The sequence below is a fragment of the Corvus cornix genome, chromosome 4A, assembly GCF_000738735.6.
Source record: "Corvus cornix cornix isolate S_Up_H32 chromosome 4A, ASM73873v5, whole genome shotgun sequence".
NCBI lineage: Eukaryota > Metazoa > Chordata > Aves > Passeriformes > Corvidae > Corvus > Corvus cornix.
This window is the reverse complement of record NC_047058.1, coordinates 15,683,613-15,702,029: the sequence shown is the minus strand read 5'-3', so window position 1 is coordinate 15,702,029 and position 18,417 is coordinate 15,683,613. Positions and strand designations below refer to the sequence as shown.

The following is an 18,417-nucleotide window of genomic DNA, read 5'->3' as shown; positions in this document are numbered from 1 at the left end:
GAACATACAACAAATTCTCATTATTTACTACAAATATATAAACTGAAATGAAAGCAAATTGAATAACTTGACTACATGAAAATTATGAAACAGTTTGTATTTTATACACAGCGTATGTACACCGGTTTTGGAAATGTGGGTTTTATCCATGCAAATTTAATACAAAACACTATTTACAAAAAGAAATAACAGTAAGAGCATTTTTTGAAAGAAACATGTATGTTGGAAGCTCCAGCAATAATGGAAATCCTAAAAAAAGGCTTAATACAGTATAGTACAAGTAGACAATCTTCAAAAGTGTGAAAGATGCACTTTACAAGAACATGAAATGTGAAATCAATTGAAATGCACTATCAAAAAGTTTTGCAAGTATATACACAATTTGAGCATCTGTTTTTAATGATCACTCTCCATCTGTGCCCTCAGAACTACTTCTGCCACATCCTGCACACATTTACATATTGACCATTTGGTTACATTGCATCTTCTGAGTTTTATAACGACAAGTTACAAAATAAAGTAACTGAATACCAACTGAATGATAATTGTAAAGCAATCACATTTTCATTGTTCTAGACATTACATCATAGTAAAAAGTATACACATTATTCCCAATGTATTCCACCAATGCACCCTTTTTCACTACATCTGTGTATGCTCCTCCTGGGAATCTCAGCCTTGCTTTGCTGCTGGTGCCAACAGCCAAGAACAGCTGCAGCCAGGAAATCCCATGGCTGCAGGAATGCTCCATGTAACACATCCCTTCAGCAAACACAACTGCATCAACATCTGCATGTGAAGACACAGTCTTGCACAACTTCAGAATACATATTAATACTGAACAGTTACTGCAAGTTCCTGTGCCAGCTACGGCACAACCAAACCCTATGCAAATCCAGTAATTTTGGAAATAGTTCACTGGTTCACTCATTTTAAAATTAAACAAAGCAAAAAAATACCCTTGTGGCATTTCCAAATATGCTCTATTTTACAATCTGCCTTCATAAAACTATGATGGAAACAGTTATGTTTGCCTTACTTCACACAACTTTGAATGAAGTGAGGAAACCCTCCTTAGTGCCAAGAATTTACTTTAAATGACTGACTTTGTGTTGTAACTGAGTTACAAAACTCTGGAGGGAAATTCTGGTCTCACTGAAGTCTTACAATGATAGACTCATTTAGGTTGGAAAAGACTGAACTGATCAAGTTCAACCACAAATTTAACACTGCCAAAATCAAAATTTTTTCACAACAATTAAATTTGCTGTCAGTCTGAGCTATTCTTCTCCTTTAGAATTTGCTGAGATACTAGAGTAACCATGGAAAAAAGTTTTGGTTTTTGCTTGTTTTAAAATTAGGACTCTAAAATGTAAAAAACGCTCTGAAAATAGTTTTTTGAAAATGTAACTGGCTATATATAATTTGAACTAAAAATGATTGATTACATGTCATTTTATGATAACTGGTGGTCCTTCCCTAGAAACTGATCAGGTACCTTGCAGCAATTTCACTGCCCATTGCCTCTCATGCTGAAAAAAAATGGTCAAACCCAATGAGGCAACAAACACTTCATATAACCACAATTTTATGATAATATGTTGCCAAAATTGTACAATGTGAAATACTTAAAGACAAATAAAGCAAAGGGCTTTTTATTATGTAACAAACACAGGAGCCAGAACTGCTCCTGTGCAGCGGCAAGTTTAAACTAAAATTCAATTAATCACATATATTCTCTATTTAACCAGTGAAGATCAGCAGGATTTTTCTTCACAGGAAGAAAATTTATCTTCGTATTTTACAAAACAAACCTGTACCATAACATTCCTCATTAAGAATACAGTTCACCTTTTCCTCTCTCTGTAAATGAATTAATTACACACAACCCAGTGTGTTGCACATGGAACAAACCCAGTAATGCTGTTTTCATTCCCTCATGGAAGTGCACGAGGGCCACATGAACCTGTTCAGAGCCATGGTGCAATTTTCAATCAGGAAAGGTCTGTAGTTCCCAGAGCAAAAGCTTCCTCTGCTTTACTACATCATTCACTGCTGGTGAAAGTTAAATATTGGTAAACATCTATTATTGATTACTCTCAAAGTTATCACTCAGTGTTTTTGTTCAGGTTGCAGCATCTCTTTAAGAGCCAGGAGGTGTTTCTGTCAGCAGTTGTCATGCACAGACAATGGCACAAAACCAGGGGATCACAAGTGGCACATGCCAGGTTCCCTGCCCAGGGCTGGGCACGGGCAGTGCTCTCTGCACCACCAGCCACTCTTCCTGCAGCACTGGAACACAGCTACCCAAACCAAAGATGACAAATTCCTTGTTGTTCTAAGCTCTACTGAAAGATCCACGCACTCAAGGATCCACGTCCCTCAGCTACAAAACACGTCCTTCTTTCTCTGCTAAGACTAAAGGCTTTTCCTGGTGAAGTGATTCAACATGAAATCGGCTCAGAGCACTTTCTGCTTGGACAACTATACTTTGCCTTTCCCATTCCTGGTCTTAATGACATTTTTTTAATTCCAAATTTGTTTATGTTGGAGTGTGTTTTTGCTTTTGCTTTTCAAGTAGAGATCCTCCAAAAGAAACACAGACATTAGCCTGACTTGGTAAGGAAGAAGTGACATTTGATTTACCAATACCAAATCACATCTCCTATCTGCAGAAGTGCTAAAAACTCCCACAGGTTGCTGTCAGTTGAAATCAGTGGAATCAGCCTTTCAAACAAACATTTAAGGAACCAGCAGAAGGAAGAACTGCCAGACCTTCGTCCTTCTCTTCAGTACCAACATAACACATGGAAGTTCCGTTTTAGTGAAAACACATCTTCATTTTTGTTTGGATTTGGCTACAGATTTATGTCAAAATCTGAGAAAACTGTCACTAAATGATATGATATTTGAAATAAAGTTTTTAGTGCAGTAAAAAACTAGTGGTCCTCGCCTACAATTTTATTGAGATCATACAGCTTCCCACCTCACCACAATGTAATTTTTCCTACCATCTCAATACTGTATTTGGCTTATCAGAAAATTTTTATTAAATGAATCCATGTAACATTCTGCAACTTCATCTGACTTACCAGAGATCACTGTTTTAGTCAAAAATCTGACACTAAAGTTTGCTAGTGTCAAACAAGTTTAAGCCATGTTTGCTATGGTCTCCAGCTCAGGTGTTCCACAAATCAAAAAGGTGAGAACTTACTGAAGTCGTGGCTAAAACTTGCCTTGACTTCAGTAAGGCCAGGATTTTTTAAAAAAGAAATTCTTATGATTCATGTCATTTATTTATTGTTTCAAATCAATTGCTCCCTATTTTATGCTCATAGTTCTTGGTTAGATTTTGGAAGGCCTCCAGATACAAGGGTCTAGATGGTTTCTGCATCCCCAGCACTGCCCCAGTGGGCACACTGGATTAGGAGTGTTGGAGAACAGATGTGAAGCATTTCCGAGATACTCTGTGGGAAGGCACCACACTTCACAACAATTATTTTACTGTCACTGCTTTAAGACCTCACCATATCTGGGACATTATTGCTCAAGTGAAAGATCAGTCATGTGTGACATGCTGCATCCAGTGACATAAAACAGAAAAAATACACGAGGACAGAAGCTCAGCCACTATGCTGATTCACTCTGTAATTTACAGTTCATGCCACATTATTGCAGTTAACTCTTAAGTTCATTAGGAAAACTTAATGCAGCTTCCTAAAGCTTTTAATGTTAACTTTTCTTCATGTCGTAAAGTGAAAACTGACCAAGTGCAACAAGAACTGAGCAGGACTCTGTTTTTAAGAATCCTATCAGCTATACCAGTACTAAGTGATGGCATCACATCCTAAACAAAATGAGAAAAGGGTATCTCAAACATTGCAAATGTTTGAAGCAGGGATTCTGGAATCACAATAGTTCACCAATGCCACTGGAACCATTTCTTAAAAAATTAAATAAGAAGGAGGAAAGTGGCCCAGAGTTACCCAACAACAAAAATGCACTAGATCTGAGAATGCACAAAAAGTAAGATGTTGGGAATCAAAAGGAAAGGGAAAAGGCAGCAGAGTATGCAGATTCTTGTACAGAGGAGACACAATATTTCCACAGGCTGCTTGGAAATGAAAACTTAAAATTCAAATCTTTTTAGCATCATATTTGAAATTGCTCTTAAAGAAATCACAGTGGGTACAAGCCAATGTTAGGAAGGCTTTAGATAATGATTATTATTATTATTTGTAAAAGCAGTTAGAGATGTGAGAGAGATTCATCCAAGCACTGTGGATCATTTCTCAGACTACTCCTAAGAGTAGCTGAAGGCTTTAATCTTTGCCATACTAAAAGGGAAGCCTTGGAAGAATCGTGATTATCTGTCCCCATAAGCAAGAAGGTAGCCACAATAATTTCCAAGGAATGTCAAAGCAAGACTGTTGCTAGCATGTCTGTGGGGAAGAACTTCAGAGTACTAAAACCAACCAACCAAACAATATTTTAGTAGTTTTCAGTTTAAAATGAGTACATAAGTTTCATACCCAGTTTTCAACTTACTAAGAAGACCTTAAAAATCCCTAACTGGTAAGCAGCTGCCATGCTACATTAAGGGAATTCTTAATGTTTACACTGTGATATAACTCAGTAAAATTAGTTCAAAAAGGAAAGAAGTTATTTTAAGATCAGAAAATGTATTTAAATATGACAATGAAATAGCAGTGGAGACCAGTTTTCAGATAACTGACAATTTATAGTTAGGACTTGCATGGCTAACACTGAACTAAAACTTTGCTCTGGTAGTAGCAACAACAGTGACATGAAAGACAAGGATTTATTCTTTTTGAATGGCTGGGTCCTTCAAATATAGCAGGCAAGCATTTTGCTTAGTGAATTATAACTTTTTCATTAGTTTTTGCATGACTTTTCAGATAATGCCTTTAATGAAAACAGAGATTGAAGTTGTTAAAATAACCATTAAGAAGAGATATAAAAACCAATTAGAGATAGATTTGAAATACGATATTTCAAATGTCAAAGCAATCCAGTTTCCTTAAACACATATTTACCTAACCTAAGATTTATATCTAGGACTTTGCAAATTAATTTATACACCAGCCTCTCCATAAGCTGTATTTTAAGACAACACTATATGAACAATAGAGGATTTTAACTATTACATATACACCAACTTGCTTCAATGGATTTAAAAATAAGTTTTTAAAACTTATGATCAGAAAAAAGTTATTTTTCCTGTCAGCTATTGCCTATAAGTACTACAGTAGAAGGAATACACAATACTCCTCCCCTCATTCTTTAATGAATTATATTACATGGGGTCTTGATCAATTGGAAAGAGCAGAACCAAATTTTGCCACATGCTTGGCAAACACATCCCTCAACTGAAAATAACTTAGCCTGAAATAGAAAATCTGTGGCAGTCAAAATGTTTTTTTAATGGAGCTACCTAGTCATGAAAAACAAATTAATACAAACAGATCTACTACCAAAATGATGAAATTATTTGCAATTTGTTTAGAGAACTCAACTGTGTATGGTTTCAAAATGTTCTCAAAACACCAAGATTTTGTGCAGAAACAAACAAAAACATAAACTCAGAAGTTTCAAAAAACCACCACAGTGGAAATTTCTTTTCTTCACATTTATCAATCAATCTAATGTCTCAGCACAGTGACATTTGTACAAACTGACCTGTGTGCTAATGCCACACTCAAGTAAATTACACAACAAATCCTGCAAACACTAAAAAGAGAAAACACTGATACTTCCCAACTAAATTATGGATATACCTGTTGTAAAAATGTAATGTGAGATCAGGAGCAATATTACACAAAATCCTGAACATCACAGCGTAAACCTGAGATTTTGGCAGTTTTATCAAAATGTCCTAAATTACTCTGTATGAATCACTAGTCCTCATGTCTTATTCATCATGTGTATTTGTTTGTCCCAAACAAAGAAAAGTAGACAACTTTTTTTTGTCCAACAATACATTAAACCAAAAGTAATTAGGTATTATCAAATTAAATATCATAAATAAAAAGTATTTACAGTATTTTCTAATTATTAGACAACAAATAACCAATTAAATTGTGCAACAAACTTAAAACACCCAACGTCAAAAAAGTGAAGTATTACTTAAATCTTCACATACTGATTTTACAAAAAAACTATTAAAATATTAAAAAATTTCCATTTTATCTATTTTAAACAAAGAAATTTCAAAAATGTTTAAGACTATTAAGAGTTATCAATTACACAGGCACTTCACATGTAAACAATCTACAGTACAACTGAAAAAAAATATTTGGCACCAACCTAGAAGACTGGAAAAACTCAATAAACTGTGTCCTTTTCCCATTGTATCCTGTTCTGTGTAATCACCATACACTCACACTCAATACTGGCAATGTTAGAAGTGCGTAAGTTACAATCAGGAGTGCAAAAAACAAAGAATGCAAATATTAAGCTTTCAGAGAGTGAAAAGGGATTACAAGTGATCAGTTGCTCAATGTTTTTACCATCATACCATCGCTACATTTTTGTATTATCTTTAAATCAAATGATTGACTTGAAAAATTAAAGTGACGCGGGGAGTGTGCTTTGTACTTTCCAAAGTAATTCAAACAACATTTCCAACGTAAAAAAAGAAATCCAGCATTTAACTCTAACACTGAGATGTTAAATGGCAGCTTTTAACCTAACTAGAAAGAGAACCTGATGCTACCACATTCTCTTTGTACATCCAATTACAAGAGAAAAAAAAAGAATAGTTATGTTCTTTTAACTGTGAACTGACTCCAAGGTTTTCACACACAGCTCCAAAGTAAGGCTCTCTACAGCATCTGGACAGATTTCAGTTTTTGATGGCTTGGGTGTTCCCATGTGGGAGGCTGAACTGCCTCAGAGCAATCCATATCAACAGAGCAAATGGGAAGTTGTCTAGCTGCCAAGAAGTCACGTCACATGGAAGAAAGCTGAGATACTTTCAATGCAGGCAACTCAAGCAGAGCTTGAACTGTGAGGCCAACCTTCACCAGACCCCTTTCCTCCAGAATGTGATGGGGCAAGCAAAGTCTCTCCTGCAAAAAAAATATAGGACATTTAACCAGTTCCATGCCTTTGTCCCCAGGGTGGGTAACAAACACATTCTCTGAAGCCACACGTGTCATGAAGACACTTGCAGAGAAAACACCTTTGCCCTTAAATGTCACAGGTGGTTCTCTACAGTAACAGAATGGGCAGAAACCTGTTATAGTAACTATCTGTTTAAAGTGTCAAACTATGACAACATCAGAAGATACATAAGAGACTGCTAAATTCATAAAGTACAGGACTTTCTTTTCATAAGCAGATAAGAAAAACAAGTTGATGGGTGCTGTTGGCTCAGTGGCCTTCTTCCCCCTTCCCCTATTTTGTAGGCTTAGTACCAATTTTTCCCTTGGGATAATTTAGAAGTGCTGATAGACTCAATAATGAACCATTCTCCAAGAAAGTAATCATTCAGTCTCAAAATGGAGCCCAAGCTGGACAATTTTCCCAACTTCCAGCTGGTGTTACAAGTAATTCACGAGGTAAATCTCAGCATCTCTAGCTTCTGAATGGCCTGTGGCTCCACACTAGACAGAAGCTATGGCAGAGCAGTAAACCAGGTTCTAAATCAATGAACTAATTTTCTTCTTGCACTGAAATAGATCAAGGGAATTTTGTGTCTCATAATATGCAGGAAATGATTGAATTTTCAGGTTTTTTCCCCTCATAAAAGGAGGTAAGAGGATAAACTTAAGCAACAGAAGCATAAGTAATGAACAACAACTACAGCCATGCTAAAAAAGATAGCAAATCATTCAGGCTACAGACTTCTGTAATTGCAGGATATTTCCTAGACAGACTGAATTCATGGCAAAGCAAGTAGCTAAACTCAAGACTTTCAAATAATAGAACATCACCCTCTCAAGTCCCTTCCTTTGTTTAGATGACAATTCATTTTACAAGGAGGTCAGAGTTATTTTTACTATAAAGAACTGACTAGAAACCCATAAAGTAGCTTCCTCAGATTCACCCTATAAGCCTGAAATGGAATTTCTCTTCATACCTTCAAGATCTCTGGTCAGTGTCATAATCACTACTGCTCCCTGAATAAAGCTCCTCTAAACCCCCAACATCAGTATTTGCTGACGTTTTCGGTGGTTATTAATAAATCAATAAAGCAATTAGTGTACCTGTGGAACGCCCAGTTTTTTACAAGCATCAAGGAAGTTTTCAACATTTCTTCGGCACTTTGCCATGCTGAGTTTAGGCTGTGAAGACAGGATATCAGATCTTCATCAGACATTCATGAAGGACTGTATATTTCTGATGTAAATTCACTTACAGTTACTAAAACACAAGACACGTTCTATGAGGACTCAGTATGAGGAAAACAGCTCTTATACTAAACTTCTGAGCCTTTTATAATGCACCTTCCAGAAAAACTGAAGTGAATAATGTAGCAAATTAATATGGTAAACCTGAGTCACAGTGTTTTAGTATTGAAATTCAAAAGCTTGTTTTCATGCAAGATGTACCAAAAAATGAGATAAATGACTTATGCCTTACCACTGCTGGCGATGGGACATGAATGCTGGCAACAGAACGTGGCCTTATGTGATTGGCTAAATGGCAAAGAACCACCCCATCCATCAATGCTGCTCCAATATCATCTGGCAAAATTACCTTCAACCTGGATTCAAGATTCTAGGAAAAGGGCCATAGGTAAGTTACTCTCAACATCAGGTAATTTTTCATTTTAAATCCAGGGTATTTGAAAGCACGCAAAAGTTTAAAAGGAACATTTTAATACTAAATTGAAGTATATGTAATAAACTTACACTTTACTCAGTATAAACATCCTTTTCTCCTTATTGGCCCCATGTTCCCTTTGTTTGTATTGTTAGGTTTTTCTTGGGGGTATGTTATTTTATTGTTTGGAGTTTTTTAAATGACACAACAACATACACTGAGAAAGACATTCTGCCAACAATGACCACAATACACAGCTCTCAAGACCCTATGAGAGTGACCCTCCTGTTATGAGCAGTGACCCTACACTGCTCATAACAGCAAAGCACAGAATTTAAGGACAGAAGTGCTGTGCTGAATATGTCATCAGTGCTTAGTGGGCAGAATCTGTGAGTTGAAACCATACAGGATTTAATGAGAAGGAGGAAAAGACAAAGAAGGGAACACAACTGTGGGAAAGGCAATTTCACTTGTACAGATGACAATTAAGCTGAGGTGGCCAAGGGCCACACTTGTGTTGTTACAGAGAAGGCAAACAATGATTTTTCCCACCCCAACAACAAGACTTTACTGCTCAGGAAGTGAACCAGACAAAACAAACATTCTTCATAGAAGTCACACCATAAATTAGCACTGCCCTGAACAGCAGAGCAGCTATGATTCAATTAACTCTAACTCTTAAATGCCTTGAAAACACAACTACACAAAAGCCAGTTTACTGGAAATCTGAAATGTAGATCCCATTCAGGATTATGTAACTTATAGCAACTTTCTACACTCAAAAAGCATTTGGCTATTTATAAAACAATAATCATTCTTCTTCAGATCTCAGGTCAAACCATAGCAAACACAAGCAGACATTGTCTCCCTTAGAAAATTTAACACCTCAGAAAAAAAAAATAATTTCACTTTGTTTTCTAGAAAGAAAAAAACCTCGACTACTTCTCAGTTGGTATTTTCATTGGACCCAAACTAGTACCAGTGTAGCCTGTTATATGAAATTCCTTAGGAAGAAATACCACTACAGAGATGCCTTTGTACAACTGCAACAATTTGGAGGCCTTTAAAACAAAGGTTTACATTGTGGTACAGAGCAAACTAAATGCACTGCAGCCATACAGTGAATAAAGGTACCTACATTGCGAAGCTGTCTGATTTGTTCCCTTTCTTCCCTTAAATGTTCCATTTTCCTCCTCATAGTAAATCCAGGATCCACTGCACCGTAGTCCTGGCGTGAGGCACGGCTGAAAGCTATCAAACATGAGGGAAGTCAGATCAAAAACATTCAAAAACTGAAGATCTATAACTGAGGTTAAAAACAGGAAAAAAATGCAGAACTTTTAAGAACAAATATATTTAAGCTTCCTGCTATAAAAGATGCTGCCTATGAAACATCTTTCAAATAAAATGCAGAAATCATCTTACTTAAGTGTAAATGGATAATTGGAAAATATGGAGACAGAACTAACTTCAATACTGAAGTATCAGTTTGGGACACACAACTCCATTTGCACTTCTTCAAGAATCTCAATCTAGCTTTGAAAGTATTTTCATGTGTTTTACTTTTAATCAAGTATAAAGTCTTTAAGCCATCAAACCTCAAGAACAATTGTATAGTGTTTCCCTGTTCTTTGAAAGTGACTAAATATGCCGAAAATAAAGGAGTGGGGAAAAAACCCTTAACAAACAAACAAACCAACCAAATCACTCTACAACTTGAGGAGCTTCCAATTATTTGTTTGCCAAAGCTGCTCTGTACGCCTTTCCCAGTACTATCCAGTGATAAGTAAATTGAGTGAACTGCAGTACTGTGACATGTGCTATGCTTACTGCCTCTAGCAGCCTGGGAAATAAACACACTATGTTAGAGAACAGCAGCTTACCTGACCTTGGTTTGAGACCAAATGGACCATGAGTGTTACTATCTGTTCTTTCATAGTCCTGTTAAAAGAGATGAAGTCAATTTTCTTCCACTCATTAAAAGAAATAACTTTTGTTCCCATCAAGATACTGTTTAAATTATTCTTGCCTAGAGTCCTTCTGCTTAACTGTAAAACGGTCTTTTGAAGAGGACAATATAAAATAAATTGAATGAACATAACCCTACTACATACAGATAAAATTGTCATAATGAGAAAGAAAAGCAGCACCAGATTATTTAAAATCTATTGCAAAATATTTCAAACTACTGCAACCATTCTGTGAACAGAGTTTAAGCCAGCTGTAAGCAGATTCAAATATTCTCCCAATGCTTAGATTCAAAATCTACTTCCAACTATGAAGACTAGGTTTTTCTCATTTCACCATCTAAAAAGAGAAATGCACTCAATATTTTGGCATGTACATGAGATATCTTTCTTTCAACTTGTTTCACTGTATTCTGGGACATGTTTTAATTCTGCTCTCTCAGGCTCCTTATTGACATGAGGTGGAAATGTTAATAATATTTGCTTTATTTCAAGCTAAGCAGGGCAGTGCTCTCACAGCAAGACTCCATGGATGACACCCCTGAATGAAGCTGGAAGGCTGCACCACAAAGGTGACACCCAGGACTGAGAAGGATGAAACTCCTTGAGAAGTGTCAGCACCTTTGGGCTCCCGTATGGAACCGTATACATGGGTGATGTATAAAGTACTAAACCACAAGCTCCAAATCTCTCAGTGACTATGTGCCCTGAAGAACAGTCTTCCTTAGGAAGGCCTATCAAATATGGCAAATCTGATTTTTGTTTCATTAGTATTTTCATCAGGAAAGATAATGGAGACAGAGAAATGCACCTTTCCTCACACCAGTCAAAAAGAAGAACTCTAGGGGAGATCAGAGTTACAAAGGTAAAACAAGCTGTAACATCTGTCTCTCATTCTGGTTTTGTATTTTTATTATGATGAAGTAGTTCTAATTTTAATTTCCAAGGAAACTAACAACTTTGTATCTGCATGAAAAACCTGGTGACAGCAATGAACACAAAGAAATGTTTGTTGAATGAAAAACAAACCCACAAACTTGTACCTCAGACGACACAGGAGACTGTGGGGACACATTAGTATTATCACTGTCTTGCTAAAAAGAAATCAAAGAGATGAAATTATAAAAATGAAAAAGATGATTTAACAAGAAACATGAAATTATGAAATACACAAGACATGTAACATTTGTCAAGTATGCTACAAACTGGCAGCAACTAAATTTTGAAATATGTAAGGCAAGGAACCACTATCCGCTGTTTACATCAAATATTAGTTTTACATCACCTCTGCTTGATAGGTGAATTAACTTTGCTCTTACCAAAGCAAGCAAATGTCCTACTGTTCCCCAGCAGGCAATCATGAGCTTTTTTTTTTTTTTTTTTTCAAATAAAGGAGTATAATAGTGGTTTCTGCTATGGCTTTGGAATGCAAAGTTAATTTGTTCAAAAAAGACAAGTGAATAAAATTATTTCTTAATATTTCACACAATTACTACATCTCACCTCATCATTTTCATTTCCACTTGAACTCTTTCTGGAAGACTTATACTGCAAAACACACACAATTATTACTTTATAATGAAAGCATGGTTTTCATTTGAACTAAATGGCTTGCTTTCACTCAGATGTTACTTATTACTGATGGAGCTGCTGAGAACAAAAGCCATGTTACAGAAACAAAGGAGCAAGAAAGAAACAACATTAAAGAACACGACATTTCTAGGCTAGTCAAGATCTTCATCAGTTGAAGGGATAAGAGCATTTTAAAACTGAATACTTTTATAATGTCAACTCTGCATGTGACAGCTGATCCAAGCGAAAACATCTTAACAATTGCTAACATGAAGCTCTGTTTCTTAGGAAAAATTATGCAACCTGTGAAAGCTAGTTTTATAATATGTTTTTTATGTGACTAAGATTGCTTACATTTTAAGAGACTGACTTGACATTGTAAAAAATTAAATTAAAAAAGATTAAGGTTGCCTTTAAAACTTCAAAGTCTAACCACATCCTTTTACATATTTAAGACAATGCTTTTCCCACAGGTCTGTGTGATTTGTTGTGTGTTGCCTTCATCACTGTCCCACTTCCCTGATTATGCTAAAAGTGTAGGAAATTAAGGAGGAATTGAAGGAAAAAATTTACAGAAGTGGTATTTAAAAAAAATAAATGTATTTCATTGTCCACAGAGCAAGTGTACAAAAAGGAGGAAAAGCCCCATGCAGATAGAATTAAAAGGACCATGACTACAAAAGTCTAAGTTTGTTGAGTGCATATGACCAGGCCACTCATCCTCATGATGTGACACTCAATGCGGGCTAAGCAAGACACCAACTGCATTGTCACTGCTTTCTCTCAACAGCAGTGGTACCTATTTTTTTTCCCAGCTTGCCATGGAAGACAGCCTCTGTTTCAGTGGTTTATTGCCTTGTTTTTGAAAATGAAACTGTGTATATTTTGTTACTGGTATAGACTGTTTAATTCACTTTGGAGACCCATCTATAGCTGTATGTAATGTGATTTCAGGCATCTGCTTCCATCACAGAGCTCACTACTGACTGGCATTTAAAGCCGTGCTGGTAAACTATGAGGAGCCACTTCTGTATTGGTAGCACAGCTCTTTAGCCAGTCAAACACCTGAATTCTGTTCTACTTAGAAGTTTCTCTCTCTCCTCAAATTCCACAGCAAAAAAAAAAAATAATTTCAGGATGAAAACCCTGGAAAGAGACTACAACTCCATTATCTCTTCAGGAAAAAAAAAAAGCTTTCTGTAATCACAACAATGTATCTGAGCTGTATGGCATGCTCTGTTCTCCCAAAAATTTAATTTCTTTGAAGTTTCCTGGCATTTCACAAATATGTTCGATGGCAAAGACCCAAGAAACTAATTTCGTAAGTGACCAATTTAATTTTAACTCAACCCAGCACTGCTCAGAACTCTCCTATTACTCTACATAGCCCAAAATAAATGTTACCCAGAACTTCCCCTGTGTTCTGCAGAAAGCAGATACTGGCACCTGCTGACTGAGGGTGTACACTACAGCAGCAACAGAACACAGACAAAATTTCCCTTCTGAAATGCAAACTAATGCCATAAGACCCAAAATGCATAAATCATTCCTAGAACCCTGCTGCAAAGAAAAGGCAACGTGTATTTTCTTTGCACTAAAATTAAGTAAATAAATAATTAAACAAAATCCCACCAATAGATGGTGAAGGACCAATGACAAGATTAGGTTTTGGTTTTGCCAGAAAACAACAATGAATTACTTTCTTTTATTTAAAGGATAAACAAAATCTTTGATCAATTTTTTCTTCTTGATTGTCCAGCACTCTCAAATCATCCTAAATACATACATATATATATTTTTTAATCAAAAGAGTCAAATCAAAAATTATGTTACATGCAAATTTAAAAACATCATGACCTTTGAGGATTTACCTTTACTTAGTTTTATAGTCTCTTCTCTCTTATTTTAAAAAAAAGTGTCACCCACCCTCACTCCCTCCATTACCTTGAAATACTCTTTTCTAATTTGTTTACTTCTCCTTCTTTCTTCATTCTGCCAGATTACTGGCTGTGTTTCTGGCCAATGCTGCTCATCCATTGAATCCTTCTGGTTTTCCAGTGGCTATAATGGTCAGAAATACTTCTATGTAAAATGTAAATATAACTCTTGTGCATTAGCACAAATTATGAAGAACTACAGTTGTTAATTATTTGCCTGTCTCAATCTAGCTTTATGACCTGAAAGTTTAACAGTCTTAATGGTGATTCTGGTAGAAACCACTTATTTCTGTTCAAATCCTAAAATGTATTTCATAGAAGAAAAAGAATCTATGAAATAATTCTTCAGAAAATAACAGTTTTCTGCATTGAGACCAGTTGTGCAGGTAGGTGAGGAATCCACCAAAGGCTGCCAGAAGTACACGAGTTTCAAATGTGGTTAGCCACTAGCACATCTAATTTCTCACTATGAATAATCATCACACAGAGAAAGGATGGCTGTAACAAAATCAGTTTGAGTATTTGTTGGCTGTTCCTATCTAAAAGATTATACACCCCAAGAAGCTGTAAGAGAAACCTCTCTTTTAAAGTACTGTATTATGCAATATATACTGAGGAGACAGCTAAAGTAGACTGATTCTTAAATAATAATATATATATATGACTGTCTGCTTGACGAAAACTGAAAGCAGACAATCTGGATGGACTGTTTCCTAAATGTACCACAACTAGAACATGAGGGCATTTAAAGCAGTTGCAGATAACTAATAGATAAAAATAATAAAAAAGTACTCTCTACAGTTTAACTTGAAATTTTATCATATCATGCAAGCCTCTCATTGAGGGATGGAAAATGAAAGCCTACATACTCCAATCCATCTAGAAGTTGCATCTAAAAACCAAACTGAACATTATAGTGAGGCAGTAGCTTTATATGGAAAGATACACTAAAACCAAGAAAGTAAAACTTACGCCTCACTAGTTTCAAGACCTTAAAGATGGTACCACATGCTATTAAAACAAAAGGGCTCCATTACAAACAAGTCAAATTATCTTGAAGCGTAAGATCTTCAAAGATCTTACATTTTCCACCACAATTAAGACACCTTCAAGAACTACGTGTATAAGCAACCATATGAATGTATTACAAGTTTTCTGCCATAGAGACAAAACCAAGGAAACACCACCACCACTACTCAAATATAAAGGCACTACATTTACATTTGAATATTTACCTGCCAGCTGTATGGGGACACTGGGGAATTCACTTCATTTGTTGAGACACTAAAAAGTGAGATGAAAGGCATTATGAAGCATACTATTTTTTTGTGGACTTTAAAACAAAGTACTTGAAAATATAAAAAAAGTGAACACTTAAAAAGTGGCTTCTCCACAGCACTACAGTATTTTTTAGCCATCGGTATATGGATGTCACAATGTGGTTTAAAAGTATGACTACTTAACTGAAATCATATTTGACTCTCCTTTACCATAACTTGACAATGGGTCTTCCACCCCCCAGTACTTTATTTAGAAAAAGCTTCTCTTGAAGGTTTAAAGTTTGTTTTGGTTTTAAGTCTCAGAACTGCCTGTTTCATTAACAAACAAGGAAAAGGCAAATTTAATTTTTCCTGCATTACCCTATAATAAAAAAGCCTAACAGAGCTGTACACTTGAATAGGTGGCAGCAACTCAAAGAGAAGAACCTGTGGTAAGTGAGCAAAGCCTGGAAGGTTCCAAGGAACAGCTACAGCATGATTCACACAACCACAGGACGTGTGCAGCCAGCTCTGCAAAACCACAGGTACCAATGAGAGAGGAGACAGCCAAAATAAGATGTATCACACTGAAGCAGCTGTACTGGGTCAAGATGCTCCCCTGAGGTGTAGCTGAACTGCAGAAAGCCATTCCCACCCCACTGCGGTTTGGACATTTCCCAATTCCCTAAAGACAAGCCTTGGGTATTTTTGATTATTGATGGTTTCTGGTTTTTTTTGTTTTTTTTTTTTTGCTTTGTTTTGTATGTGGGGGTTGTACTTTTTTTTTTTAAATTCAAAGAAAAAGCCTAAGTACAGCTCCTGCAGACAGTGGATTCCTCAGTTACACATGCTCCTCAAACAATAAAGGTTTTGTAGGCTGAACTCCCAGTAACACTTTTCCAACAGCTCCTGAGAGCACAAAAGGACTGCCAGGGAGGAAAATCTAGATGCCTAAGCACAGCTCCAGTGCCACCTTGTGTAACACAGAATCTAAAATACCTGCACAACACAATCTCCTATGGGAAGAGGTACAACCTTCCACACTGGAATTGGAGGTCTAAACATAAATGAATTGCTGCCATAATCAGCACCATAATCAGACCTACAAATTTGTTTCTGGATTACATCAATTTTCCTAAATACTCAGAAGAACGGCTATTTTTTTTTCAATCTGAAAGAAAGAAGCTCAAGAATAGATTACTCTTGTAGCTGCAATTTCACCATGAGCTAAAAGCATTATGACAGAAGATGGCAGTAGTGACACAATAAACAAAAATGAAGCTAATAAAATATTGAAAGCTGTGATACATTTAAGTGTAACAATACCATTTTTCAGATTCCATTGGCTGCTTTGGCCTGTTCCTTGTGTTTACTGAAACTGAATGATTAAGAAGCCTAGAACGAAAAAAATAGGTATTTAAAACAATTTTCTTACAGTATGTCACTTTCACTGCATCACATTTCCTGTAAATAAACAAGTTTTGAACATTAAGTGGCATCTTCCATAAAACTAAAATGTGTGTGTACACATATGAAATCCAAGCCCATTCCTGCTTCCATTTGAATTAACAGTATCATTTCCAGCTCTTGAAGTATTTCAAGTTAGCAAAACTTGGTGATAATTCAAACCAAAATGAAGTCTCCTCTTATTTTTCTCCCTAAATAGATACTATTTCAGCTGATCTCACACCTGTGTAAAGTCATGCTGCTCTCAACACAAAAGACCCACTGTTCACTAAAATTAGAAGATGAAAGATAGTCAATTTAAAGCAGACCAGAAAGGATAGAGACAGACCAAGCACAGGAAAGTCAGTCAGTAACAGATGCGAAGATGTAAGAAACACTGCAAGTGCAAAGGAATTGAAGAGAAAAAGGAGGGGTGGAAAATGGAGAAACACAGCCTAAGAAGTAAAAGAAAAGTTTAATGCAGAAGTGAACCAATGGAAATTCCATTTTTCTAAATGGTAAACAGTCAGAAAAGCCTAAACTCAACGAGATTCAGAAATGTGTTTTCATCTGGAGCAAACACATATCATGTGTGAGTGCACAGGAAGAGGATATAAGCTATTATGGATGTTTTAAGTGTTAAAAATAACAAATCAATCAGTAACACTTAAAACTGTTTTTAAGTAAGCATCACATTGAACTTAAGTGACAAATTCTGAACTCTTGAAGGTAGCAATATTACATTTTGACAGTGACTTCATGCGCAGAAGTGTGATGGAAGTGTATTTACACAGAATTAAATATAGAATTAGAATGTATTAAGAATCAGAACACAACCAACTCTTCAATGGAAGAAAGTAAAACAGTAGTCACCTTTTAATACTTCATTACTATTCCACAGTGCAGCACAGTCATTAACTTTAAATGACTGATGATTTTTCAATCAAACTTCTCTGATTACGGTGATAACTTTGAACTCAGTTATCTCATTTGCAGTATAAACCCCTCATTGTGTGACCCTCAGTTTAATGGGGTTATGAGAAGTTAAGCCTGTAAACCTGTAAATGTCTGTAAAAGTTTAAGCCTGTAAAAGTTAAGCCTGTAAATGTCTGCTGCACTCAGTCTGTAGCATCTGCTTCCTATATTTTGTGTTCAGAAACTTAGCTTTGAGGGTGCATTACAGACTTAATTTATACTACAGCCTGAAAAAAGTGTAACCAAAAAAAAATATTCAGAGCATGGGTCATCAAACCAGAATCTCATGCTATTTTAAAGTCATTACCTTTTACAGAGACTCCCCATTTAAACTAGCTTAGTCTTAACTGAAAGCAATGAGAAATTCAGAGAGACTTTATAGCAAGCGATGACTACAATTAAAAAAAAATTATACACAGTTTGATGCAACACTTGCACCAAAACTGACACTATAGTATAAATGCAATGATT

The 18,417-nt window shown here is 36.0% G+C and overlaps 1 protein-coding gene across 7 annotated transcripts in view; it reads right to left on the bottom strand.

The window, feature by feature from the left end:
* Nucleotides 1-18,417, bottom strand: part of LRCH2 (leucine rich repeats and calponin homology domain containing 2) — a 41,171-nt gene continuing 22,754 nt past the window's right edge. For 2 of the 7 annotated variants that reach the window (XM_039571825.1, XM_039571828.1), the window contains 10 exons: nucleotides 16,852-16,920; nucleotides 15,502-15,550; nucleotides 14,274-14,390; nucleotides 12,261-12,305; nucleotides 11,801-11,851; nucleotides 10,674-10,731; nucleotides 9,929-10,041; nucleotides 8,608-8,745; nucleotides 8,232-8,309; nucleotides 1-7,091 (listed from right to left, as the gene is read on the bottom strand). In XM_039571825.1, coding sequence (XP_039427759.1) covers nucleotides 6,972-7,091; nucleotides 8,232-8,309; nucleotides 8,608-8,745; nucleotides 9,929-10,041; nucleotides 10,674-10,731; nucleotides 11,801-11,851; nucleotides 12,261-12,305; nucleotides 14,274-14,390; nucleotides 15,502-15,550; nucleotides 16,852-16,920 — 838 coding nt within the window. In that variant the 3' untranslated portion in view covers nucleotides 1-6,971. The remainder of the gene's footprint in view (nucleotides 7,092-8,231; nucleotides 8,310-8,607; nucleotides 8,746-9,928; nucleotides 10,042-10,673; nucleotides 10,732-11,800; nucleotides 11,852-12,260; nucleotides 12,306-14,273; nucleotides 14,391-15,501; nucleotides 15,551-16,851; nucleotides 16,921-18,417) is intronic. The other 5 variants (XM_039571827.1, XM_039571830.1, XM_039571826.1 and 2 more) reach the window with 4 other exon arrangements.